At 36.8% G+C, this 27,924-nt stretch overlaps 1 protein-coding gene and 1 pseudogene across 3 annotated transcripts in view; one reads left to right on the top strand and one right to left on the bottom strand.

The window, feature by feature from the left end:
* The window catches only part of JAK2 (Janus kinase 2), a 163,891-nt gene that overhangs the window by 45,997 nt on the left and 89,970 nt on the right, over positions 1-27,924 (bottom strand). For all 3 annotated transcript variants that reach the window (XM_033237251.1, XM_033237253.1, XM_033237252.1), the window contains 10 exons: positions 27,275-27,386; positions 24,879-25,065; positions 18,215-18,342; positions 15,703-15,837; positions 14,538-14,625; positions 10,717-10,844; positions 9,841-9,979; positions 7,945-8,096; positions 7,644-7,794; positions 6,776-6,912 (listed from right to left, as the gene is read on the bottom strand). In XM_033237251.1, the coding sequence (XP_033093142.1) occupies positions 6,776-6,912; positions 7,644-7,794; positions 7,945-8,096; positions 9,841-9,979; positions 10,717-10,844; positions 14,538-14,625; positions 15,703-15,837; positions 18,215-18,342; positions 24,879-25,065; positions 27,275-27,386 (1,357 nt within the window). The remainder of the gene's footprint in view (positions 1-6,775; positions 6,913-7,643; positions 7,795-7,944; positions 8,097-9,840; positions 9,980-10,716; positions 10,845-14,537; positions 14,626-15,702; positions 15,838-18,214; positions 18,343-24,878; positions 25,066-27,274; positions 27,387-27,924) is intronic.
* LOC117098545 lies at positions 2,771-3,644 on the top strand (annotated as a pseudogene).

Here is a 27,924-nt window from a genome sequence, read left to right as displayed (position 1 = left end):
TTCACTTATATACTTGAAGTCAATTTTTAAAAAATCCTAGACCACGTAGGCTCAGAGTTAAATCTATAATTATACAGTTTAGAAGGCCACACAACAAGGTGGATAGACCCAGGATTCTCAAGTCAGATTGGAACTAGAATATTGATCCACAACTTGCTCTCTCTGTGACCATAGACAATTCACATCTCCCTAAAATGAGGCTTTTCTTCCTTAAAGTAGAGAATAATAAAATGTCTATCTCATGAGGCTGTTGTGAGAAATTATTCCAAAACATATTTTAGAAAACAAAAGTAGGAAATAAGTTTTATCTTCTTTCCCTCTACTTAACAATGTGTTCATAAAATTTATTTTCCAGTGCCACTATATATTCCTTGAAATTAATTTTTAATTATTGTATATTGTCACATGAATGCACTAATTTTTAACATTGTAAACATAAATGTACACTAAGAAAATTTTTTAAATACAGTCATGTCATTGTAATAATATTCTTATAAATAAATATTTGTGTACGTCTCTATTAAGTATACTTAAATAGCTGTTCAAAAGATAAGAACATTTCAAAGGGCCTTGAACTAACACACTGCATTAGAAGCTCTCTGGCAGTGGTTACCATTTGATGTTCCAATAAGCAGTGGGAAAATGTGTATTTCATCACATCCCTGCCAACAATGGTCATTATACTTTTTCTAAATCTTTGTCACTTTGATAGGCAAAAATCAGTCTCACTTTTAACTTGGAATGCCTCTATTTTTCTTATGGAAGAAGGAGATGAAGAAAAATACAGTGAAAAGAAAGATTTAAGATAGAAAACTAGAAGGGTTTGAGATAGGACCAGAAAAGAAATCAAGTAAGAGAGAGTAAAAGAACTACCAGTGATATGGTTTGGCAGTGTCCTCACCAAAATCTCATTTTGAATTGTAAACCCCATAATCCCCACATGTCATTGGAGGGACCCCGTGGCAGGCAACTGAATCATGGGGGTGGTTTCCTCCATGCTACTCTCCTGATAGTGAGTGAGTTCTCATGAGATCTGACGGTTTATAAGCGTCTGGCATTTCCCCTGCTGGCACTCATTCTCTCTCCTGCTGCCCTGTGAAGAGGTGCCTTCTGCCATGACTGTAAGTTTCCTGAGGCCTCCCCAGCTATGGGTAACTGTGAGTCAATTAAACCTCTTTCCTTTATAAATTACCCAGTCTCGGGTACGTCTTTATTAGCAGCATGAAAACAGACTAATACAACCAGTAAGAGTCTTAAGTGCCTAACCAATGTTGGAAATCAGTTTTCAATGAAAACAATCAAGATTTATATTTGATTTTTTTCCTACAGTGTTTGAGGGATGGAAGCACAATTTTAAAAATGCTAAGTTGTATTGTTCCCGTACTAGGAAAAGTGAAGCAGATAATCAAGGGAAGGGGGGATAATATAATTGTAGATACCAGTGAAAGTAGTTTAAAAGATATGAACATTTAAAGGCCCTTGATACAAACTGCTCTATGAGAAGCTCTCTAGAAAGGGTCACCAATTTACGTTCCAATAAGAAGAAAGTGTGAAAGACACTAGCAATACCAAAGATATCAAAAATAAGGCATTTATGTTGAAAAAAGCCAAAGGCTATAAAGTTATAGTCAGACAGGGAGATTTCAGGGTAGGAAATTTCCTAAGTAAAGTTATTACAGGGGATTATAGAATTCAAAATGAACTCATTTAATGTAATCATAAGTTTGGGGTAGAGAAGCCAAGGAATTTTTTTTTTTAAGTATTGGAAGGGCATCCAAAATAATGGCAGGAAGTAAGGTGACAAGAAAACAATGAGTACTGAAAGTATCCAAGGAATGTGGGCCAAGATATTAGCTAATGATGGGAAGAGAGGAAAATAAAAATCATATTCAGAGAAGATTAAGAGTGATGCTGATAACTGCAAAGTAGTCACACTAAGATCCTGATTTCTGAATCCCAGATCTGCACCATGGAGGAAAAAGGAATAAAGAGGATTTCAAAACAGCTGGGAGTGAACTGAGAAGGTAAAGGATATAAAGAACGTAAGAGGTTTCAGGCTCCAGGTCCTGGGAGGAGGATCGTAGGCCAGAGGCGGAGCCGCCATCTTGCCACGACTTTCAGACCATGGCCTGGCGCTGGTGGCGTGGCAGCACGGGGCTGTTCCTGGGGCTAGCGGCACGGAGACCTGGGCCCGGCTCCCCGAGCCTGGCGGGGCCGCTGCTGTGGATGCCTAGTGCAGGCTCACAGGCGGAAGGGACTTGACTTGTCCTATTTTAATCTTGTGAAGCATTTAACACCGGCCTGTCCAAATGTATATAGTATATCACGGTTTCATCACACAACCCCGTACAGTAAAATACACAGTGGTGAGAAATACCGATCCTTTCAAACTCGGTTGAGGAGACTTGAAAGGTCTGACATTAGAAAGGAACTGCTCATATGGCCAGGCACGGTGGCTCACCCCTGTAATTCCAGCACTTTGGGAGGCCAAGGGGGGCGGATCAGGAGGTCAGGAGATGGAAACTATCCTGGCTAACACGGTGAAACCCCATCTCTACTAAAAATACAAAAAATTAGCCGGGCGTGGTGGCAGGTGCCTGTAGTCCCAGCTACTCGGGAGGCTGAGGCAGGAGAATGACGTGAACCCAACAGGCGGAGTTTGCAGTGAGCCGAGATGGCGCCACTCCAGCCTGGGCTACAGAGCGAGACTCCGTCTCAAAAAAAAAAAAAAAAAAAAGGAACTGCCCATATCAACAACAGAACTTAAGGAAATGTCTGAGTAGTACTCTGATGTAAAAGGAAAAGCCTTTCGACCAATTATTGTGGTGCTAATGGCCCAAGCATGTAAGAGTCATCATAATAACTTCCGACATGTGCTAGCTAGCCAGCGTGCCACAGCCTTAATTGCAGAAATGATCCACACTGCTAGTCTGGTTCATGATGACGTTATTGATGATGCAAGTTCTCGAAGAGAAAAACACACAGTAAGATCTGAGGTGAAAAGAAGGCTGTTCTTGCTGGAGATTTAATTCTTTCTGTAGTATCTATAGCTCTGGCACAAAGTGGAAATACAACTGTTATATCTGTTTTAACCCAAGTTATTGAAGATTTGGTGTGTGGTGAATTTCTTCAGCTCGGGTCAAAAGAAAATGAGAATGAAAGATTTGCACACGACCTTGAAAAGACCTTCAAGACGACTGCAAGCCTGATGGCCAACAGTTGTAAAGCAGTCTCTGTTCTAGGATGCCCAGACCCAGTGGTACATGAGATCCCCTATCAGTATGGAAAAAAATGTAGGAATAGCTTTTCAGCTAATAGATGATGCACTGGACTTCACCTCATGTTCTAACATGGGTAAACCAACATCAGCTGATGTGAATCTCGGGTTAGCCACTGGTCCTGTCGGGTCTGCCTGTCAGCAGTTCCCAGAAATGAATGCTATGATCATGAGATGGTTCAGTTTGCCAGGAGATACAGACAGAGCTCCACAGTATGTATTACAGAGTGATGATGTGCAACAAACAGCCTACCTCGCCCAGCAGTACTGCCGTGAAGCAGTAAGAGAGATCAGTAAACTTCGACCATCCCCAGAAAGAGATACCCTCATTCAACTTTCAGAAATTGTCCTCACAAGAGATAAATGACAACTCTTTCTGTTCTTTCTGGCAGCTATCTCACCAGACTGTGCCTAAAAAAATCTGGAGAATACACTGTTTGCTTCATCTGCAGATAACCAAAAATCATTTTAAAAGATATCAAACTTATTGATGGGCAATTTATTTTTTTATTGCGAAAGTTTTTTCAGAAAACCTTTAAAATGTAATTAAACCATCTGAATCTGTCATTCTAGTCCTATAAATTCTAACTGAGGTATCTTGACGGTTATATGTGGTACTGTTTACACTGTTAATATCCACATGTAAGGCTATTACACAAATAAATAATCCATGTTAAAATTAAAAAAAAAAAGAATATAAGTATGAGGATAAAGGAAGAGAGCAAAAACACTCCAGATTTCAAGTAGCAAAAGAAAAGATTTCACAATAGTTTCTTGGCTCCTTTTACAAACAGTATGAAAATTTTTTTAAAAAATAAAAAATATATACCATTATTTCTCTTGGCTTAAAAAATATGAAAATAATTTTAAATATACATCCCTCTTTGGAATATTTTCACCATACCACTAATTGAAAATGATAACTTAAAGGGATACAGTAGCTAATTTTTATAAAATGAAAAGGTGACATGCAATCATTTTTGTAGGAATGGCTTCAATAAGGCAGTACAAATAGCTAGACAAACCATGGAACACATTAATTACTTCAAACAAACAAAGTGAAAGTAAAATTATGGTGTTAAATGCAGATAGGAAATATCACATTAAAATATCTATGACTAATGATTACACCATTTTCCTTTCATTTCCTACAAACTAAATTACTAAGAAATATATTTCATTGTACATATATTTTGAAAATGCCTTCCTTAGAGTCTCTTCAATTTACTTATGTTTAAAAGAATTTTAAGCTCACAGAAAAATGTTAAAAAGCAAAAGAAAATTAACTCAAAATTACAATAATGGGGAATGTTGTAACTAAATTATGGTATATTCACTTTTAAAATTATGTCTCAAAAGAATATTAATGGGAAAATCTTGATATATGAAAAATAGCAAGTATAGAATTGTATATATAGAATGGTTTCACTATTGAAAGAAATAGTGTAGTTGTTCAGAGACTACAACAAATGGAATGTATCTTCATCGTAATATCTTCCAATTTCTCTATAAGCAGTATCTGTATCACTTTCATAACTACAAAAAAATTACTTGAAAAGATAACTTTATAATTTAGTCTGCTGTTTCCCTTTTGTTAATCTAAATTAGTGATCTTTTGATGTATTCTTTGTTATGTCTACTTCTTAAATACCAGTATGTATTCCATTGTTTTGACAATATATGACAAAATTGTGTGCCTAGTAATCTGTTGGGATCTAAAGGAACTTTTTTTAAGTCAAGGAAAAAAAAGGCACGCAAACAAAAACCAAGATCTAATAAACAACAAAAGACTACGTAATTAAGTTGTATAGAAGAAACAATAAATGCTGTATGTTCCCAGAAAAGAGGAGAATCAGTGACATCTGGAGATATGTCAGGAAAATATGAATTTAGGAATAGCTGATAATAACAGACAACATTAATATGGTACTTACTAGTGAGAACCTTATCCTAGCAAGCTTATGTGAAAAAGAGAGAGCTTACCGCTATGGTTGGACCTACTAAGAACTGAGCATTCCCTAGTGTCTTACTTATAATATGTAGGTTATACATGACTGTATGACCTTTTAATAGACAGAGCCTCTGCTAGTGAATATGGCACAGTCAAAATCCTGGACCCTAAGCAATAAGATTAATTCTCCCTGAGATGACTAAAGGCAGAAAGGCAGCTAGAAAAGCTTATGTATTCCTTTCTCTATTTCACTGAATCACTTATAATGAACTCCTGCTACCAAGAAACAGTCTCTTGGTCAAGTCAATTTGAGTAATACTGCCTAATTCATCATCCTCTTGAAGATGTTCCATGCACATTACATGTTAAAGCCTCTGAAAAGTTCTTCAGTTGTAGGGAAAAGAAAGAGAGATCAGAGTATTACTGTCTATGTAGAAAAGGAACACATAAGAAACTCCATTTTGACCCGTACCCTGAACAATTGCTTTGCCCTGAGATGCTGTTAATCTGTAACTTTGCCCCAACCTTAAGCTCACAAAAACATGTGTTGTATGGAATCAAGGTTTAAGACTAGGGCTGTGCAGGATGTGCCTTGTTAACAAAATGTTTACAGGCAGTATGCTTGGTAAAAGTCATCACCATCCTCCAGTCTCGATAAACCAGAGGCACAATGCACTGCGGAAAGCCACAGGGACCTCTGCCCTGGAAAGCCGGGTATTGTCCAAGGTTTCTCCCCATGTGACAGTCTGAAATATGGCCTCATGGGATGGGAAAGACCTGACCATTCCCCAGCCCGACACCCCCGAAGGGTCTGTGCTGAGGAGGATTAGTAAAAGAGGAAGGCCTCTTGCAGTTGAGACAGAGGAAGGCCACTGTCTCCTGCCTGCCCCTGGGAACTGAATGTATAAAACCCGATTGTACATTTGTTCAATTCTGAGATAGGAGAAAAACGGCCCTGTGGCGGGAGGCGAGACATGTTGGCAGCAATACTGCTTTATTATTTTTTACTCCACTGAGATGTTTGGGTGGAGAGAAGCATAAATCCGGCCTGCATGCACATCCAGGCATAGTACCTTCCCTTGAACTTACTTGTGACACAGATTCCTTTGCTCACATGTTTTCTTGCTGACTTTCTCCCCACTATCACCCTGCTCTCCTGCCACATTCCTCTTACTGAGATAGTGAAAATAGTAATTAATAAATACTGAGGAAACTCAGAGACCGGTGCCGGTGCGGGTCCTCCATATGCTGAGTGCTGGTCCCCCGGGCCCACTTTTCTTTCTCTATACTTTGTCTCTTATTTCTTTGCTCAGTCTCTCATCCCACCTGATGAGAATTACTCACAGGTGTGGAGGGGCTGGCCCCCTTCATTCAGTAAAGATAGTTGTTTATTTAACACAGCATTTCTCCAACATCTGACAATCAAACCTTTTTTTTTTTTTACAAGCACTCCTTAAAATGTTGTAGAAAGTGAACTTTAGAAACACCCTTAAGTTTTTCCTAAATGAAATGATTATACTCTATTTGAAAAACTTCTGACAATTTACCTTGCCGAGTTGCTGGAGAAATTTCAAATGTCTCTCTTCAAACTGTGTAGGATCCCTGTCTTCAAAGGCACCAGAAAACCCTAGGGCACCTATCCTCATATTTGGTAACATGTCATTTTCTGTTAATAGTTCATAATCTGGAGAAATAAAAAATATTACCACCTTAAGTTAGCAAATAACATTCTCTGGACTAAACTGATATACATTCAAGTTGACCAAAATAATCATGAGTTACAAATACTAAATGATACAGGGAAACTCAAATAATTTAGATTATATTAATGGGAGCCTTTAATCATTACCCATAATCTGAAAGGCTTTCAAGAGAGACGTTGCAAAGGATAAATATTTGTTTTCCAAAATAAGTAGTTTTCATATTCATAAAGTAAGGTAATATACTGATATTTATTGTGAGAAAGGTGACTAGTACTAGAGTAGAAAGCACCTATAGGTCAAACACATGCATTTCAGCTCAGTATTTTGAAAAACGAGAGAACAAACCAAAACAAATACAGCTCATGTTTAGAAAATCAATCAATTATAAAATATGAGAAATGTTAAAAAGAATTGTTTTTTTTAAAGTCAATTGAAGCAAAAAAAAAAAAAACACTATAATTTACAACTCATTAAATGGAAAACTAAAATTAGGTTACTGAAAGAGAAAAGGTCTTTTTTTAAAAAAGGAAATCTCACTCAAGGAGATTAGAATATGTATAAAGCATGAAAAGCCATATGAACATAAGAAATTAAGAAGGCCTAAATGACATCAAGAAAATGTTTTAAAGGAATTAAAAATTAGTAATGAGTCATTAAATACAATAAAGATAGAAAGCTGGAAAATCAATAAGATCACTCCATAAATACATACCTGGAGTAAACAAACTGTTAAGATCTCGTATGATAGCTCTGAAAGAAGGCCTGAAATCTGGCTCATAATCCATACAATTATTTATAAGGTTTGCTAATTCTGCCCACTTTGGTGCAGGAAGCTGGTGCCTATCTTCATAAAATTGCAGCTTCTATAATTAAAGAACCACAAACAGAATAAATTGTGTAATGCCACACCAACCTTCTTTTTAAAATTAGATGGGCTAAAAAATACAAATCATGTGAAAGTAATATGAAAGTTCAGAGATAGAGTAATTCTAACTTAGTCTATATAAACTTACTCTTTGAGAATCCAGAGCACTTAGAGGTTTATCTCCTCCACTGCAGATTTCCCACAAAGTGGTACCAAAACTCCATTTGTCTGTTGCCAAATTTAAATTTTTAGGATTTTCAATGCATTCAGGTGGTACCCATGGTATTCTCTCCTGAAGAACTTTTAAATGATAAGAACAGAGTAGGGTTAAATAATTCACAAGTAAACCAATCTTTTATATGTAAATAGCTTTAAAGTTCAAATCATTTGAATACTCAGGTCTATTTTCTGTATTTTGGAGGGGGTGGATGTGCAAGTGCACATGACTGCATAAGCTTAAGAGCCAGAAGGGACCTTCAAGGTCATCAATTCAATATCTCATCTTCAGCGATGACAACATGGAGACACATGATTAAGTAATCTGCCTGAAGCCACACAATTTGTTAGCAGCAGAGACAGAATTAGAATCCTGTACAGTGAGTTCTGAACCAATTAATCTTTCCATTAAACCGTAGTGTCTCAACTGGCATACCATTTTTCATTAGTTTTACCTTCAAAAAAAAAATTTTTTTCTTTGAGACAGGGTGACACTCTGTCACCCAGGCTGGAGTGCAATGGCACAATGGCAGCTCACTATGTTTTGACCTCTTGGGCTTAAGTGATCCACGCAAGAGCTTTAGAAAGCAATCAGTCTCCCAAAGCATTGGAATTACAGGCATGAGCCACTGCGCCTGGCCAAATCTTTTTTTTAAATATAGTTTATCCTAAAAGTGTCCCATGATACTTTTTGGTATTTCTTCACAATGCGTAAGTGGTAACGGTAATGTTACATCATTCAGAGATGTTCTACTGATTTAATAGCCATGGCAATTCTCACTTGCAGATGACAAAAAAAACCAGGGACCAACAAGCGTTTATAGCAGAGGCATGGCTAAATTGCACCAAAATATTCTAGGTATATGGAATTGATATAGGTGGGCTCTGCTCAAATCATGGAATTTCTCCAGTAAAGTTCCTATGGTCTTTGATTCCACCAGAAGGACTGTATTCAAGAAAGGAAGCAGCAATATAACCCTACTTTCTGGTATTCTGACATAGACAGACAAATAGATTGATTGACAAATACGTTCACCGTATGAATACTTTTTTTTTTCCCATCTTCATTTCTGATTCCAAAGGATAAAATTTCCCAGAATACCAGATGTAAGACCCTGTAAGAATTTTGTGCCATACTCTTGTACTACTGCCCAATTATCACTGTCTTCACTGTCAGATAAGTCATTATGTACTATTGGCTTAAATTGTATCAATTTAGAATCTAAATTTGGAACATCCAATTAGAGAAATTAGCTAAGATAACAAAATTAATTTATAATTATCTAGACCCCCAAAAAAACCCCTCTCAACTATCTGACTGAAATTTGTATTTTTAACCCACTGTGTTAAGTAGTAAAGATTAACAAACACAAATGAAAGTTTTTTTAAAGTTTTAAAAAGTCAGAATTAGCTGGATAATTAAACTAATTTCTTCACAGAGGGTAGAAAAAAATCCTAAGATCTCAGGCTAGATAAATTTTTATTTAGTGATGAGAAGAAAAGAATATTTAGAAAATTTACTTGTGGCTCAAGGAATATTAGAAAACCTCATATTAAAAATGGATAAAATCCTATCCTTCATACATAATTAGAGATTAAAACTGTTTTTAAAAAATCACCTCACAGTCCATGGTTATATGCTTATAAGAAAGAAAAATAGAGACTAAGATTTAACTAACAGTTTAAATGGCTAAAAGTGATAGATAATTTTATTATTAATCAGGAACATATGATTTAAATGGAGTTCAAGGAAAATTAACAACATGCTCTTTACAACACTGCCCAAGTAAAGTTTAGTAACATTATATATAATCCCTCTAGAACTTACTGTCCTTTGGCAAAACTGTAATACTAATGCCAGGATCACTGAGTTTGATGAAAGGAGGATTTCCTGTCTTCCTGTCTTCTTCTCTGATAAGTAGAATATTTTTGGCGCACACATTCCCATGAATAAGGGTGTTTTCTTCCTATTAGAGTTAAACGCACATATATTCAAATATCAATCCACAAATATTTAAGCATTTAGTAGTTCAAGCCCCCAAAACAGATTTAAAGAAGAAAAATATATAAGATAGCATAATAAATATTAATTTTGAGGCATGCATTGAGAAAAAAGGAAATTTATGACTCCTAACTATGCTTCCTGTTTTACATTTTAAATAACACAATAATCTATGCTTGTGATGAAATGTATAAATTAAAACTACCCAATGCCACTTCACGTGAGTTCTAAGGCTGAGATGGTTTGCGTTTCTGGATGAGAGCTGACATTAAGAAACACTACTTCAGTTCTGCAGCAGAACATAGGTGCACCCTGAGGAGTCTGATCACTGGCAGGCCCCCTGGTATTCTTCTCTGTCAATGCTGCTTTCTCATGGACCATAATGTACAATGGCCCAAAAATACAGAAGCACATGTTGCTGCATAATTTTTGGTTGAATTTTCTAAATCCAAAAGACACAAAATACAGATTGTCTATTAGTAGTTCTAAGATATTGATGGGATGACAAAACTTTTTTTCAAAAGTGATTTTACATAGATAAACATATGCCTAAAGTAATCTCTTTTATCACCTAACACAGACTGTTTTACATGAATTGGCACCCAATTACAGATTTATTTTTTGTTTCCAGGTAAAGATAATTTGTATATTGTTTTATAAAACAAAACAGTATCTTTTTGATAAAATGGATATACTACTTACTAGAAAATGCATGGCCCATGCCAACTGTTTTGCAACTTCAAGTTTCCACAATATATTTATACAATTTTTATTCTTTTTCAGGTATGTATCTAGTGATCCAAATTTTACAAACTCCTGAACCAGAATATCTGCATTAAAATATAAGTAATAATAAGGCTTAAGTATAAATATAATTAAATATATGTAATCTAAATCTTCATATACTTACATGTGACTATTATAGGTAAAGAAATTAAATTAGGCAAAACTCACAACTTTAAAGAAAACTTAATGGATACACAGCATTATATTTTTGGTTTTTAGTTTACTTACAACAGCAAGAGTAGGAGTCTAAACAATTATATGTTATTTTTTATATATATATATATAATATAAATGTATAATATATACCAGCACACCTTTATATATTACTACTGAATTATGGCTGTTTTTTTTTAAAAAAAATGAAAATTTCTCACTTAATTTCTCATCCACGTAACGTTTTAGACATTCAAACCTTCCTGAAGTTCTTCTACACACAAAAATTACTAACAATGTCTATAGTATTAGAGACATAAAGGAGAATTTGAATTCTAGCTCCATTTAATCTTTTAATTTATTCTGCAAAAAATACAAAAATGTTTTGCGCTGCTTTATCTTTAAAACTTTTTTTTTTTAAATATAAAACATATTTTGCCAGAAAAACAAGTGTTGGCTTCCAAAAACAATCCTGGACTCCTTCGTGGTCCACAGGAGCCTCTCAGATACCTCCATATAACAGGTTCCAAACCACTGCTTTTGAAAATACTATCAATTTTCAAAGATATGAAAAAATGTTATACAAGTGTAGATGTGGATTTAATCTGCATTACTAGTGGAAAATAGGGAATTATATAAACAATTTTCTTGAATGTAAACTTTGTGAGGCACTAAAATACAGGCATACCTCGAAGGTATTACCAGTTTGGTTTTAGACTACCACAGTAAAGCAAGTCATTAATTTCTTGGTATCCCAATACATATAAAACTTGTATTTACACTATAATGGAGTCTATTTAGTGTGCAACAGCATTATATCTTTAAAAAAAACAAAGAATATACTTTAAAAAAATACTTTATTGCCAAAAAAGGTGCTAATGATAATCTGAGCCTTCAGAAAGTTGTAATCTTTTTGCTTGCGGAGGATCTTGCCTTTTGATGTTAATGGCTGCTGACTGATCATGGTGGTGCTGCTTAAAGTTCAGGTGGCTACAGCAGTTTCTTAAAATAAGACAACAATGAAATTCACTGCAGACTCTTCCTTTCATGAAAGACTTCTCTGTAGCATGCAATGCTGTTTCATAGCATTCTACCCACAGTAGAACTTTACAGGGTCAGTTCTCTCAAATCCTGCCAGTGCTTTATCAATCAAGTTTATGTAATATTCCAAGCCCTTTGTTGTCATTTCACCATGTTCACAGCATCACCACTAGGAGTAGATTCCATCTTAAGAAACCATTTTCTTTGCTTATCCATAAGAAGCAATGCCTCATTCTTTCAGGGTTTATCATGAGATTGTAGCAATTGAGTCACATCTTCAAGCTCCACTTCTTAGTTTGCTTACTGTTTCCACCACCTCTGCAGTGACTTCCTTCATTAAAGTACCATATCCCTCAAAGTCATCCAGGAGGGTTAGAATGAACTTTTCCAAATTCCTATTAATGTTACCATTTTGATCTCCTTCCATGAACCATGAATGCTATTCCTGGCATCTAGAATGGTGAATCCTTTCCATAAGTTTTTCTACTTACTTTACCAGAGGAATCACCATCTATGGCAGCTTAAACTTACAAAATGTATTTCTTAGATAATAAGACTTGAAAGTTGAAATTACTCCTTGATCCATGGGCTATAGAATGGATGTTATGTCACCAGGCATGAAAATAACATGAATATCCTTGTACATCTCCATCAGATCTGTTGGGTGACCAGGTGCGTTGTCAATGAGCAGTAATACTTTGAAAGCAATCTTTTTTTCTGAGCAGATCTCAACAATGGGCTTAAAATAGTCAGTAAACCATGCTATAAACAGATGTGCGGTCATCCAGGCTTTATTGTTCCATTTATAGAGCACAGGCAGAGTAGACTTAGCATAATTTGTAGAGCCCCGGGATTTTTGGAATGGTAAATAAGCACTGGTTTGAATTTCAAGTCACCAATGGCATTAGCCCTTAGCAAGAGGGTCAGCCTGTCCTTTGAAGCTTTGAAGGTAAGCACTGACTTCTCTCTAGCTGTGGAAGTCCTAGATGGCATATTCTTCCAACAGAAGGCTGTTTTGTTTACATTTGAAAATCTGTTTGTTAGTGTCACCATCTTCATCAATGGTCCTTACTAGATCTTCTGGATAACTTTCTGTAGCTTCCACATCAGCATTTTCTGCTTCACCTTGCACTTATGCTGTGGACATGGCTTCTTTTCTTAAACCTCATGAACCAACCTCTGGTAGCTTCCAACTTTTCTTCTGCAGCTTCCTCACCTCTCTCAGCCTTCACAGAACTGAAGATCAGTAAGGTCTTGTTCTACATTGGGCTTTGGCTTAAGGGAATGCTGTGGCTGGTTTGATCTTCTATCTAGAACGTTCTCTGTATCATCAATAAGGCTGTTCACTTTCTTGTAATTTATGTGCTTACAGGAGTAGCACTTTCAGTTTCCTTCAAGGACTTTTCCTTTGGATTCATAACTTGCCTTTTTAGTGCAAGAAGCCTAGCTTTCAGCCTGTCTTGGCTTTCAGTATGCCTTCCTCACTAAGCCATCTTCATCAATGGTCTTTGCTACATCTTCTAGATAACTTGCTGCAGCTTCCACATCAGCATTTGCTGCTTCATTTCTAGCTTTCAATTTTAAGTGAGAGATGGGTGAATCTTCCTTTCACTTGAACATTTAAAGACCATTATGGGATTATTAAATGGCCTAATTTCAATATTGTTGTCTCAGGGAATAGGGAGGCCCCAGGAGAGGGAGAAAGACAGAGGAATGGCTCATTGATGGAGCAGTCAGAGCACACACCGCATTTATCTATGAAGTTTGCCTTCTTATATTCTCTCTGTTTAGGACACCCCAGAATAATTACAATACTAGCATTAAAGATTACTGATCACAGATCACCATATGATTTTTTTTAAGTTTGAAATGTTGCCAGAATTACCAAAATGTGACACAGAGACATGAAATGAGCACATGCTGTTGGAAAAATGTTGCTGACAGAGTTGCTAGACACTGGGTTGCCATAAACCTTCAATATGTAAAAAATACAATATCTAAGAAGCACAATAAAGCAAGGTGCAATAAAATGAGGCATGCCTGTATACTATTAAAGCATGGGGTATGATTTATACTTTTAGTAGTTTCTATGAACAACCTAAATTTAACCAAAAAATATATCTAGTATCATATCAACATAATATTTTCAGTCAGTTCCATTAAAAATTAAGTGTATCATTTATATGCTTTGTCTTCATAATTCCAGAGAAGTTTGTAATGAAAAGGCCAGTTATTCCAATGTTATGTCGAACCTGCCATAATCTCTTTTGCTATCATGAACACAAAATGTTATAGACATTTGTTTCCTATAATACTCTATTATTTGGGCATTGTAACCTTCTACTTTTAACTTTATTCATTGGTTTCCTTTTTCACAAGTTATAACTGAACAGTCCTACAGTGTTTTCAGTTTCAAAAATATTTAATTCCTGTTAAATTATGGGTTACACTGACACCTAGCTATGATCCTGAAACTGAATTTTCTATATAAACAAAAATAGATGATCTGAGACAGGCATTAGAAAGCCTGTAGTTTTACTTACTCTCCTCTCCACAGACACATACTCCATAATTTAAAACCAAATGCTTGTGAGAAAGCTTGCTCATCATGCTTGCTGCTTCAAAGAAAGACTAAGGAAAAGAAAAACAAAAAGTACAAAGAATTGTTGTTTGACTCTTGTCCATAAGTACTCAGTTCAGAAAATTCTCTCTGCCATAATAAAGATGCACTTTCTCCTACTCTCAGCATGACTATAGATAAAGATACAGTGTGCTTTGGTCCCTTTATATGGACCTGCAACTACCATCAACGTTCTGAGGAAGCCCCTGTGTAAGCCTGGAATATGGAGATCAAAGTGAGAGAGAGCAAGAGTGGTACAGGAATCATGAATGATGCCAGTCAAACAGGCTTGACCCATAACACCTGAAATAGAGGACAGATGTACAGCCAGAGGTAGACATCAGAGATAGATATAGGGAACTGAGTTAGATGGATGTAGCCTTTAAATAATACTTGCTAAAGAATTAAAAATGTGCAGATAAAATATCATGACATCTGTGTCAGGACACTAGCATAGTTTTAACATCACTCCAATTCTACTAGACTTTGACTAGAACCACTGGGTATGATTGTTTAGTGAATCACGATCACCAATACTGTGGTGTTCTGGATTAGAACAACTCTTTGGCTTGAACTTTTCACATCATCTTCCACTAACACCCTTTAAGATATTGTAAGTATCATATCTTGCTGTGTTCGGAGCTCTGGCAACTGGCCACGGGGTCTGCCAGCTAGCATCTCTGGATGATGCCCAGAGGCATCCAGATTTCACTAAGTATGTTCCTTAGTACAGCGCCTTTGAAACTTGGTTTTTTTTTTTTTTTTTAAATAAATGAAATTGTAAAGGAACCTCTGTGTAACCCATAAAGCTCTGGGGAGCCAAGTTTGAAAATCATGGCCACAGTATATGCAGAAATGTAATAACACTCCTAACATAATGCTAAACATAATTAGTTTGGAATTAATTATTTTTAATCCTGTAATTTTCAAACCCTGTAATTCTATAGCCCCACAAGAATATATCCTCAGAGAAGTCCTGGATACATTTAAAAATTACAATTTTGAAAAGCTGCACATGAGTATGTTGTATGAATATGAGAGTACATCTTTAAACAGCATAAACTACATGAACTAAAGAACATACATACCTCTGAATAGTTTCTATGTGCTTTATCCAGAACTTTTAAAAGAACTTCTGTTTCATGCAGTTGACCATAGTCTCCTACTTCTCTTCGTATGCCTTTAAAAATCTTTGTAAAAGTGCCTTGGCCAAGGCTTTCATTCTTCAAGAGAAAAAGGTAAAAGAAAAGAATGAGTAAAGATGGAGAACGAAGTAGGAACAAGAAAATACGTTCAATGAGGAAGAATTTTTTTTTAATCCATAAGCAAATATTTTCCTTAGAGTCTAAATCCAGATTTGAGACTCCAAATTAATTCTTTTATTCTACTTCCTTAAATAGTAATAAGAGACAGAAAACAAGGATTAATGAATTAAGTGTATTTTGGCTCTACTTGGTTTTGAAATCTCCTGAATGGGCTATAATTGTCACTTTTTAAAAATAGAGTCAGTGTTTACCTACATTTGCTTACATGAGAATCATTTTCTTTGTTTGCCTTTCCTACTAGTGCAATAGAGAATGTGGTCTGCAGAGGCAGAATATCTAACTTTTTCTTATTACCACTTTTATGACCTTGTACAGGCTATTTAATCTCTGTGCTGTAGCTGTCTTGGTTTCTTCATCTGAAAAATGAGAATAATAACTATTTTCCCATAGGATTGTTATAAACAATAAGTGAATAAATACAAAAAAGCCCTTAGTACAGTCCATGACACATAGTAAATGTGTATTAAGTATTAGCTATTATAATACTAGTATTTCTTGCATATCTTTACAAAGTAATTGTTGAAAGCCTGCACTCTGAAGCAACGCTGCTTGTGTTCAAACTATTTATTAGTTTTGTAATGTTAGTCAAGTTACCTGGCCACTCTGTTTCCTGTTATTCACATGAGGACTTGTCTCCTTAAAGAGCTCAGATATCAGCTGTTCTTTCTCATTCTGCCTAACGCCCCTTAATCCCTCTTTCATATAACCCATTTCTTTCTCCCTAACCGCTACATTCTTAATAATTTCTTCAGATCTATCTTGCAGTTCACTACATCTCTCTTCAGCTATAAGTAATTTCCTTTTCATCCTGTATATTCTGTTTTAATGTCAGTGATGATATTTATCATTTCTATGCTTTTTTCCTGAAATCTTTTTTGTTTGTTAAAACAATGTCTTATTTCTCCATGGTTTCAATTCCTTTTCTATCTTTAAACATGTATATGTATTTTATAGTCTGTATCTGAAAATTCTGTGATAGGAAGTTCCTGGAGTTCTAATTTTGATGTTTGTTGGTCTACTGACTCTTACTTAATCCTGCATTATTTCCTTGTATGTTTCTAAATTTTCTATTAAAAGCTCATGTTTGGAATGGTTTTATCTGTGGGAATCATGGGTTGCCTAGGTTAAGAGTATGTGGTTCCAAAAAGATTTGTTTCTTCTAAGCACCACACAATATTAGGAGAGGACCACTTTTAATTTAGAGTTTCTCAGTCTATGTAGGTAGTATAATGAAGCCCAAATTCAAACGCTTGTGATGACAAATTCTTAGGAGAGACTGCTTTTCCTCACTAGAAACCCAATTAAAAATGACAAAATTCCTTTTCTTCTCTGCTTGCCAGTGGGTGAATTTTTCACATTCTATATATTGTTTTACTGAGGATGTATTTACTTAAGGGTCCTGGTTTTATTCAGGGATAGTCTCACTTTTAACTCCTTGCCTTGCGCAGGTCTGAGATCTGGCCCTTTTAAATTGCTTTTAAATCTTAACCCCCTTGATAAATGTGGCTGATCACCAGTCTCACCACCTGGCAGCCAAATTATCAGATCTTATGTACTACAGTTGACTCTTGAACAGCATGGGTTTGGACTGCACAGGTCCATTTATGTGTGAATATTTTTTCAATAAATCCAGTGGACCCTCTGTACTGGCAAGGCAGGTTCTGCATCTGCAAGGAAACTCAGATGGAAAATATAGTATTTCTGGACTCCAGCCTGGGTGACAGAGCAAGTCCTCCTCTAAAAAATAAATAAATAATTTTAAAAAATAATTAATGGTTACTTTTAAAAAGAAATACAGTGTTCATAGGATGTAAAACCCGTGTATATGGATGGCCAACTTTTCATATCCACAGGTTCCACTTAAGTATCCTCAGATTTTGGTATCCGTGGGTAGTCCTAGAACCAATCCCTCATGGACACTGAGAGATGGCTGGATTTTTGTCTCAGTTTCTTCTTTATTTTTAACCCCTTGAATTTCCTTTATTTTCTTGAGAACTTGAGAGTAACAATATAGGTCTTTGTAGATTTTTAATTTTTAATTTTTGTGAAGAATCATTTTTAAATTTCCAAAAAGAAAATTAAGATTCATTCTTAGGATAATTAGGATAATTAATTTTGCTAACATCTAACACAAGGTTGGTATATCTTTCAAAGGAAAAATATTTAAATCACAACTAAATGTGTTATAACAAAAAAATTCCAAATGACACATGAATGTAAATCAAGAAAACAGATGTTGTTTTAAAAAGACAGTAATCAGTATCTAATGACTTACAAATATCAAATCTTCATTTCTGATTTTGTGAAACACCATTTGGTTCATATGAGTAGGCCTCTGTAATGTTGGTGAGGTTGGTACATCAGAAACACCATTCGTTCTGAAGACTAGAAGGTTTGATTTATCTGAAAAAATAAAATACAGATATATCACGTCAAAATACACTGAAAATATGAATTGCTCCAAGGAAGAGTAAAATGAAATGTGTTCTATATATAAGAAATGCTTAATAACTCCTCATTGTTCTTTTTTATAATAGAAAATTATTTTAGGGGTTAACTCATTGAACTTTGATGTATTCTTCTTAGTTACTTCATATATTCAAAATTATAATCACTTTCTTAACTAATGTAATTTGAATTTTGATGTATTCCTGCCAGTTATTTCATTAATTCAAAATTATAGTAACTTCCTTAACTCATACAATTTTTCAGAAATTTTAATAATTTTTAATAGTAAGGCTCATTATTTCAAGGAATTTCCAACTTTACTATGTTTATTTTTAAAATACAGCAATTAAAATCCTCAAAGTATATGAAAATTTTTACTTAAAATAACGAGGGGGCGGAGCAAGATGGCCGAATAGGAACAGCTCCAGTCTCCAACTCCCAGCACGAGCGACACAGAAGACCGGTGATTTCTGCATTTTCAACTGAGGTACTGGGGTCATCTCTCTAGGGAGTGCCGGACAATCGGTGCTGGTCAGCTGCTGCAGCCTGACCAGGGAGAGCTGAAGCAGGGCGAGGCATCGCCTCACCTGGAAGCGCAAGGGGGAAGGAAATCCGTTTTCCTAGCCAGGGGAACTGAGACACACAACACCTGGAAAATCGGGTAACTCCCACCCCAATACTGCGCTTTAAGGAAACAGGCACACCAGGAGAATATATCCCACACCTGGCCGGGAGGGTCCCACGCCCACGGAGCCTCCCTCACTGCTAACACAGCAGTCTGCGGCAATCCATCCGCAAGGCAGCAGCAAGACTGGGGGAGGGGCGCCCGCCATTGCTGAGGCTTAAGTAGGTAAACAAAGCTGCTGGGAAGCTCGAACTGGGTGGAGCTCACAGCAGCTCAAGGAAGCCTGCCTGTCTCTGTAGACTCTACCTCTGCGGACAGCGCACAGCTGCCCTCCAATAGGGGAAAGAGCGGGGACGGGTGCAGACGCGAACAACTCTGTCTGACAGCTTTGGGGAGAGCCGTGGATCTCCCAACGCGGAGGTTGAGATCCGAGAACGGACAGACTGCCTGCTCAAGTGGGTCCCTGACCCCTGAGTAGCCTAGCTGGGAGACATCCCCCACTAGGGGCAGTCTGACACCCCACACCTCACAGGGTGGAGTCACCCCTGAGAGGAAACTTCCAAAGAAAGAATCAGACAGGTACACTCGCTGTTCAGCAATATTCTATCTTCGGCAACCTCTGCTGCTGATACCCAGGCAAACAGGGTCTGGAGTGGACCTCAAGCAATCTCCAACAGACCAACAGACAGTCCTTCTGACTGTCAGATGGAAAACTATCAAACAGGAAGGACACCTATACCAAAACCCCATCAGTACGTCACCATCATCAAAGACCAGAGACAGATAAAACCACAAAGATGGGGAAGAAGCAGGGCAGAAAAGCTGGAAATTCAAAAAATAAGAGCGCATCTCCCCCTGCAAAGGAGTGCAGCCCATCGCCAGCAACGGATCAAGCTGGTCAGAGAATGACTTTGACGAGATGAGAGAAGAAGGCTTCAGTCCATCAAACCTCTCAGAGCTAAAGGAAGAATTACGTACCCAGCGCAAAGAAACTAAAAATCTTGAAAAAAAGTGGAAGAATTGACAGCTAGACTAATTAATGCAGAGAAGATCATAAACGAAATGACAGAGATGAAAACCATGACACGAGAAATACGTGACAAATGCACAAGCTTCAGTAACCGACTCGATCAACAGGAAGAAAGAGTATCAGCGATTGAGGATCAAATGAATGAAATGAAGCGAGAAGAGAAACCAAAAGAAAAAAGAAGAAAAAGAAATGAACAAAGCCTGCAAGAAGTATGGGATTATGTAAAAAGACCAAATCTACGTCTGATTGGGGTGCCTGAAAGTGAGGGGGAAAATGGAACCAACTTGGAAAACACTCTTCAGGATATCATCCAGGAGAACTTCCCCAACCTAGTAGGGCAGGCCAACATTCAAATTCAGGAAATACAGAGAACGCCACAAAGATACTCCTCCAGAAGAGCAACTCCAAGACACATAATTGCCAGATTCACCAAAGTTGAAATGAAGGAAAAAATCTTAAGGGCAGCCAGAGAGAAAGGTCAGGTTACCCACAAAGGGAAGCCCATCAGAATAACAGCAGATCTCTCGGCAGAAACTCTACAAGCCAGAAGAGAGTGGGGGCCAATATTCAACGTTCTTAAAGAATTTTCAACCCAGAATTTCATATCCAGCCAAACTAAGCTTCATCAGTGAAGGAGAAATAAAATCCTTTACAGATAAGCAAATGCTTAGAGATTTTGTCACCACCAGGCCTGCCTTACAAGAGACCCTGAAGGAAGCCCTAAACATGGAAAGGAACAACCGGTACCAGCCATTGCAAAAACATGCCAAAATGTAAAGACCATCGAGGCTAGGAAGAAACTGCATCAACTAACGAGCAAAAAACCAGTTAATATCATAATGACAGGATCAAGTTCACACATAACAATATTAACCTAAAATGTAAATGGACTAAATGCTCCAATTAAAAGACACAGACTGGCAAACTGGATAAAGAGTCAAGACCCATCAGTCTGCTGTATTCAGGAGACCCATCTCACATGCAGAGACATACATAGGCTCAAAATAAAGGGATGGAGGAAGATCTACCAAGCAAATGGAGAACAAAAAAAAGCAGGGGTTGCAATACTAGTCTCTGATAAAACAGACTTTAAACCATCAAAGATCAAAAGAGACAAAGAAGGCCATTACATAATGGTAAAGGGATCAATTCAACAGGAAGAGCTAACTCTCCTAAATATATATGCACCCAATACAGGAGCACCCAGATTCATAAAGCAAGTCCTTAGAGACCTACAAAGAGACTTAGACTCCCATACCATAATAATGGGAGACTTCAACACTCCACTGTCAACATTAGACAGATCAACGAGACAGAAAGTTAACAAGGATATCCAGGAATTGAACTCATCTCTGCACCAAGCGGACCTAATAGACATCTACAGAACTCTCCACCCCAAATCAACAGAATATACATTCTTCTCAGCACCACATCGCACTTATTCCAAAATTGACCACATAATTGGAAGTACAGCACTCCTCAGCAAATGTAAAAGAACAGAAATTATAACAAACTGTCTCTCAGACCACAGTGCAATCAAACTAGAACTCAGGACTAAGAAACTCAATCAAAACCGCTCAACTACATGGAAACTGAACAACCTGCTCCTGAATGACTACTGGGTACATAACGAAATGAAAGCAGAAATAAAGATGTTCTTTGAAATCAATGAGAACAAAGATACAACATACCAGAATCTCTGGGACACATTTAAAGCAGTGTGTAGAGGGAATTTATAGCACTAAATGCCACAAGAGAAAGCAGGAAAGATCTAAAATTGACACTCTAACATCACAATTAAAAAAACTAGAGAGGCAAGAGCAAACACATTCAAAAGCTAGCAGAAGGCAAGAAATAACTAAGATCAGAGCAGAACTGAAGGAGATAGAGACACAAAAAACCCTCCAAAAAATCAATGAATCCAGGAGTTGGTTTTTTGAAAAGATAAACAAAATTGACAGACCGCTAGCTAGACTAATAAAGAAGAAAAGAGAGAGGAATCAAATAGACGCAATAAAAAATGATAAAGGGGATATCACCACTGACCCCACAGAAATACAAAAAACCATCAGAGAATACTATATATGCCTCTACGCAAATCAACTAGAAAATCTAGAAGAAATGGATAATTCCTGGACACTTACACTCTCCCAAGACTAAACCAGAAGAAGTTGAATCCCTGAATAGACCAATAGCAGGCTCTGAAATTGAGGCAACAATTAATAGCCTACCCACCAAAAAAAGTCCAGGACCAGATGGATTCACAGCTGAATTCTACCAGAGATACAAGGAGGAGCTGGTACCATTCCTTCTGAAACTATTCCAATCAATAGAAAAGAGGGAATCCTCCCTAACTCATTTTATGAGGCCAACATCATCCTGATACCAAAGCCTGGCAGAGACACAACAAAAAGAGAGAATTTTAGACCAATATCCTGATGAACATCGATGCAAAAATCCTCAATAAAATACTGGCAAACCGGATTCAGCAGCACATCAAAAAGCTTATCCACCATGATCAAGTGGGCTTCATCCCTGGGATGCAAGGCTGGTTCAACATTCGCAAATCAATAAACGTAATCCAGCATATAAACAGAACCAAAGACAAGAACCACATGATTATCTCAATAGATGCAGAAAAGGCTTTTGACAAAATTCAACAGCCCTTCATGCTAAAAACGCTCAATAAATTCGGTATTGATGGAACGTACCTCAAAATAATAAGAGCTATTTATGACAAACCCACAGCTAATATCATACTGAATGGGCAAAAACTGGAAAAATTCCCTTTGAAAACTGGCACAAGACAGGGATGCCCTCTCTCACCACTCCTATTCAACAGAGTGTTGGAAGTTCTGGCTAGGGCAATCAGGCAAGAGAAAGAAATCAAGGGTATCCAGTTAGGAAAAGAAGAAGTCAAATTGTCCCTGTTTGCAGATGACATGATTGTATATTTAGAAAACCCCATTGTCGGCCGGGCGCGGTGGCTCAAGCCTGTAATCCCAGCACTTTGGGAGGCCGAGACGGGCGGATCGCGAGGTCAGGAGATCGAGACCATCCTGGCTAACACGGTGAAACCCCGTCTCTACTAAAAATACAAAAACTAGCCGGGCGAGATGGCGGGCGCCTGTAGTCCCAGCTACTCGGGAGGCTGAGGCAGGAGAATGGCATAAACCCGGGAGGCGGAGCTTGCAGTGAGCTGAGATCCGGCCACTGCACTCCAGTCCGGGCAAAAGCAAAAATTGACACATGGGATCTAATTAAACTAAAGAGCTTTTGCACAGCTAAAGAAACTACCATCAGAGTGAACAGACAACCTACAGAATGGGAGAAAATTTTTGCAACCTACTCATCTGACAAAGGGCTAATATCCAGAATCTACAAGGAACTCAAACAAATATACAAGAAAAAAACAAACAACCCCATCAAAAAGTGGGCAAAGGATATGAACAGACATTTCTCCAAAGAAGACATCCATACAGCCAACAGACACATGAAAAAATGCTCATCATCACTCGCCATCAGAGAAATGCAAATCAAAACCACAATGAGATACCATCTCACACCAGTCAGAATGGCAATCATTAAGAAGTCAGGAAACAACCGGTGTTGGAGAGGATGTGGAGAAATAGGAACACTTTTACACTGTTGGTGGGATTGTAAACTAGTTCAACCATTATGGAAAACAGTATGGCGATTCCTCAAGGATCTAGAACTAGATGTACCATATGACCCAGCCATCCCACTACTGGGTATATACCCAAAGGATTATAAATTACTCTACTACAAAGACACATGCACACGTATGTTTATTGCGGCACTATTCACAATAGCAAAGACTTGGAATCACCCCAAATGTCCATCTGTGACAGACTGGATTAAGAAAATGTGGCACATATACACCATGGAATACTATGCAGCCATAAAAAAGGATGAGTTTGCGTCCTTTGTAGGGACATGGATGCAGCTGGAAACCATCATTCTTAGCAAACTATCACAAGAAGAGAAAACCAAACATCGCATGTTCTCACTCATAGGTGGGAACTGAACAATGAGATCACTTGGACTCGGGAAGGGGAACATCACACACTGGGGCCTATCATGGGGAGCGGGGAGGAGGGAGGGATTGCTTTGGGGAGTTATACATGATATAAACGTCATGCACATGTACCCTAGAACTTAAAGTATAATAAAAAAAAATAAAAAAAAATAAAAAATAAAAATAACATGAGAATTTAGTAGTGAGATCTTACCAGTTCAATAAATGACACCATACCACAAAATTATTATGTTTAAAATCTCATTTTAGAATAATTGAACTTAAAGTCACTTCTAGACCACCAAAACCAAAGTAAACAATCTTATTTGATGATGTTTGTACGACAGAGTAAGATAAAATTAACTGGGCCGGGCGCGGTGGCTCAAGCCTGTAATCCCAGCACTTTGGGAGGCCGAGACGGGCGGATCACGAGGTCAGGAGTTCGAGACCATCCTGGCTAACACGGTGAAACCCTGTCTCTACTAAAAAATACAAAAAAAGCTAGCCGGGCGAGGTGGCTGGCACCTGTAGTCCCAGCTACTCGGGAGGCTGAGGCAGGAGAATGGCGTAAACCCGGGAGGCGGAGCTTGCAGTGAGCTGAGATCCGGCCACTGCACTCCAGCCCGGGCGACAGAGCGAGACTCCGTCTCAAAAAAAAAAATAAATAAAAAAAAATAAAATTAACTTTTAGAGCTGCTTCTTTCATATATCCTTTGAAATCAATGTACTAAAGATACTTCACACCACATACACAATCCATGACCAGTAATTTAAAAATAACTAGAAAATTGTCTTACCTTTTGGCTTTGGGGGACAGCACTTAGTAAACTGGAAAATTATATTGTCTGAGCGAACGGTTTCCTTCTGGTAACAATTCAAAAGATCTTTAAGACTGCTGAAGTTCTTCTTTGTCCCACTGAGGTTGTACTCTTCATTCTCATTTTTTGTAATCAAACAGTGTTTATATTCAATGACATTTTCTCGCTGTATAAGTTTAATTATAAAGAAAGGGAGGGATACTCACAATGGACATCATAGTGATTATTCTGACAAAATGATATCACAAGAACAAGCAACAGAATAAACATTTGAACCAAGAATCTGATGTAGTGCCAGTATAGTAATAGAAGTACTTAGTTCCTCAAAAGGGCAATTTACAGTTTCTCAGCCTATAAAAGTGGTTTAAAAGTTGATTTTATGAAAAAGTATGTAAGAAGGCAATGATAATTAATAGCAGTAGTAATACCATCCTTAATAGCTTTCCATCACTTGTAAGATAAAGCTTAAAACGAATGTAGCATATAGAGCCTTCCATGAGCTGGTTTCTGCCTCCATCTCCAATCTCAGCTCCTGCCACTGCCAACATACAACCTATGTTCCAGCCATATTAAATGACTTAAATCATTTCAAGCAAATGCCATGCTGCTTCATGCCTTGATAACTCTTCATGCTATCTCTCTACCTAAGAATGTATACCCACTTCTTCTGAGCAGTGAACCTTTCTTTCTTCATTCATCAAAACTCAGTTCAAGTACCACTTTTTCTAAGAGGTCCCCTCTCTTGCTCACCTCATTGCAGAAGCAAAGGTGAACATTCAGCCATTCCACTGCACCACCATTGTATTTGTATAATTATCTTTAATATGACATTTTTAATATTTTGCAGTTTTTAAATATTTGTCTTATGCACTATATTATGAACTTGTTCATCTATTTTTTTAAGGTACATTTTATAAACATATTCATTCTACTCAGAAACATTTATATAAAATCTACCAATACCTCAAGGTCAATCAAGTTCTTCCTATGCCAAATGACCTTTCTTGTTTTTTTTTTTTTTTTTTTCTGAGACAGTGTCTCGCTCTGTTGCCAGGCTAGAATGCAGTGGCATAATCTTGGCTCACTGCAACCTCTGCCTTCCAGGTTCAAACAATTCTCCTGCCTCAGCCTCCCGAGTAGCTGGGACTACAGGTGTGCACCACCATGCCCAGCTAATTTTTGTAATTTTAGTAGAGACAGGGTTTCACCATTTCACCACGTTGGTCAGGATGGTCTCGATCTCTTGACCTCATGATCCACCTGCCTTGGCCTCCCAAAGTGCTGGGATTACAGGCGTGAGCCACTACACCCAGCCGACCTTTCTTAATAATTGTAAACCTGTCTGTTACTGTCTATATTTGCCTATGCTACATAATTACATGTTCGATTTAGAATTTTTTGTATACTTGAAAATTTTTGTTTGTCCAGTACATAAGTTTCTTGAAGGTAGGGCTGTAGCATAAACTCTCTAATATATAGGTCTCATATTAGGATTGGCACATACAGTGAACATAAAAAATATATATATATAGTTTTTGAATTGATACTTGAATATAATGTACTATTATCTGTTGTAGTAAGAGGATACTTTGAAATTAGGATAGATTACCAGTTTTACACAAAGGTGAAGTGATGGTGTAACCTACTTTCTGTAATCTGCCCTCTACATATGCCAAATATAAGTTGCATTTTATAAAAATTAAAATAATTGAATAACAAAATTCTTATTTTCTCTATTTTTAAAAATCAAGATAAATTTGGAAGCTTCTATAAAGGTTCTTAGGATTTATACTATGAAATTGCCTCATAAGTGATAGTAAATAATCACAGATGAGATCCAAGATGATCTGTATTAACAGTGGGGTTTTACCTTTAAAACATGCATTGTAGACCACTATTATTAATATTAGAAAATCACTAGTTAAAAGTGCTTTAATATGTCTGTTTCTTTGTTATTGCCCTATTTTTCTCTAATTCTGTTTCCTCTAATTCTGTAACCACTGTTAATAAACAGAAAATTTGCTTCCAATTTATTTTGTTTTACATCATATGGCAAAGATTTCCAGTTTTGCGAAAAAAAGAAACATCAAGACACTTGATGAAATACCTTTTGACACACTGGTAACACTAAAACATCAGAAAATAAAATAAATGCAAAATAAAAAGATAGACATAAATTATTTTATATTTTTATATAAACCCTGGGAATTATATCTTATTTATTTGTACAGAATCTCTGAGGAAATTAAGCATTATACTAGTTATATCCTATATATAGCTATAATTCTGAGTATTAAAAAGGAAATATGGTAAATAATATGCAGAGGAAATTAAATGAACTAAAGTGTTACTATTAATAAGTGTGACATACTAACCTCGACGGCAAAAGTCAGAAAATATTTATTAAAGTCCTTAGGACTGCATCGAAGTACATACAGTCCAGTCTGATTACCTGCTTTCTTCAGTTTACTAATGGCAAAATCCATCCTAAAGGTAAAGAAGAAGCAATTTGAATGATAATATAGCAAGCACCATAACATTATGACCAAGTGTCATCTAAAAAAATCAAAAGTCAAATCTAAAACTGTCAGAACTGTCTCCTCTACTTTATATCTTTAGCAATAATCCTTCAAAGGAAAAAATCAAAGTACCAAGCTATTTTGCAGTAAGTTCAAACCACTTCAAGGGACAATTATATAGCTTTAAAAACCAATAAAAGGTATTATAAGACAAAATCACAAAGAACAATTTGTTCATTTGATTTTTCTGCCTGCTGATTACAAAGTTAATATTTTTAAAACCATATTCTCTGAAAACTTCATTTAACCATAAAGATAATATGTCAGAAATATTTATATCTCTTCTACAATAGCAGTTACTGACATAGAAATCTGAATGCATGATTTTATTATTTAGTATGATAACAAAGTCTAAGAGAAGAACTACGGCAACTGACAAAGACTACTGATTTTTAAAATTTTCTATGTTTTCTGAAGCTGCACACCTTGAAAGAAAAGCAAAATCT

This window comes from Trachypithecus francoisi, unplaced genomic scaffold (genome assembly GCF_009764315.1).
Source record: "Trachypithecus francoisi isolate TF-2019V2 unplaced genomic scaffold, Tfra_2.0 Lachesis_group16, whole genome shotgun sequence".
Classification (NCBI taxonomy): Eukaryota; Metazoa; Chordata; class Mammalia; order Primates; family Cercopithecidae; genus Trachypithecus; species Trachypithecus francoisi.
This window is presented reverse-complemented; position numbering and strand designations above follow the sequence as displayed.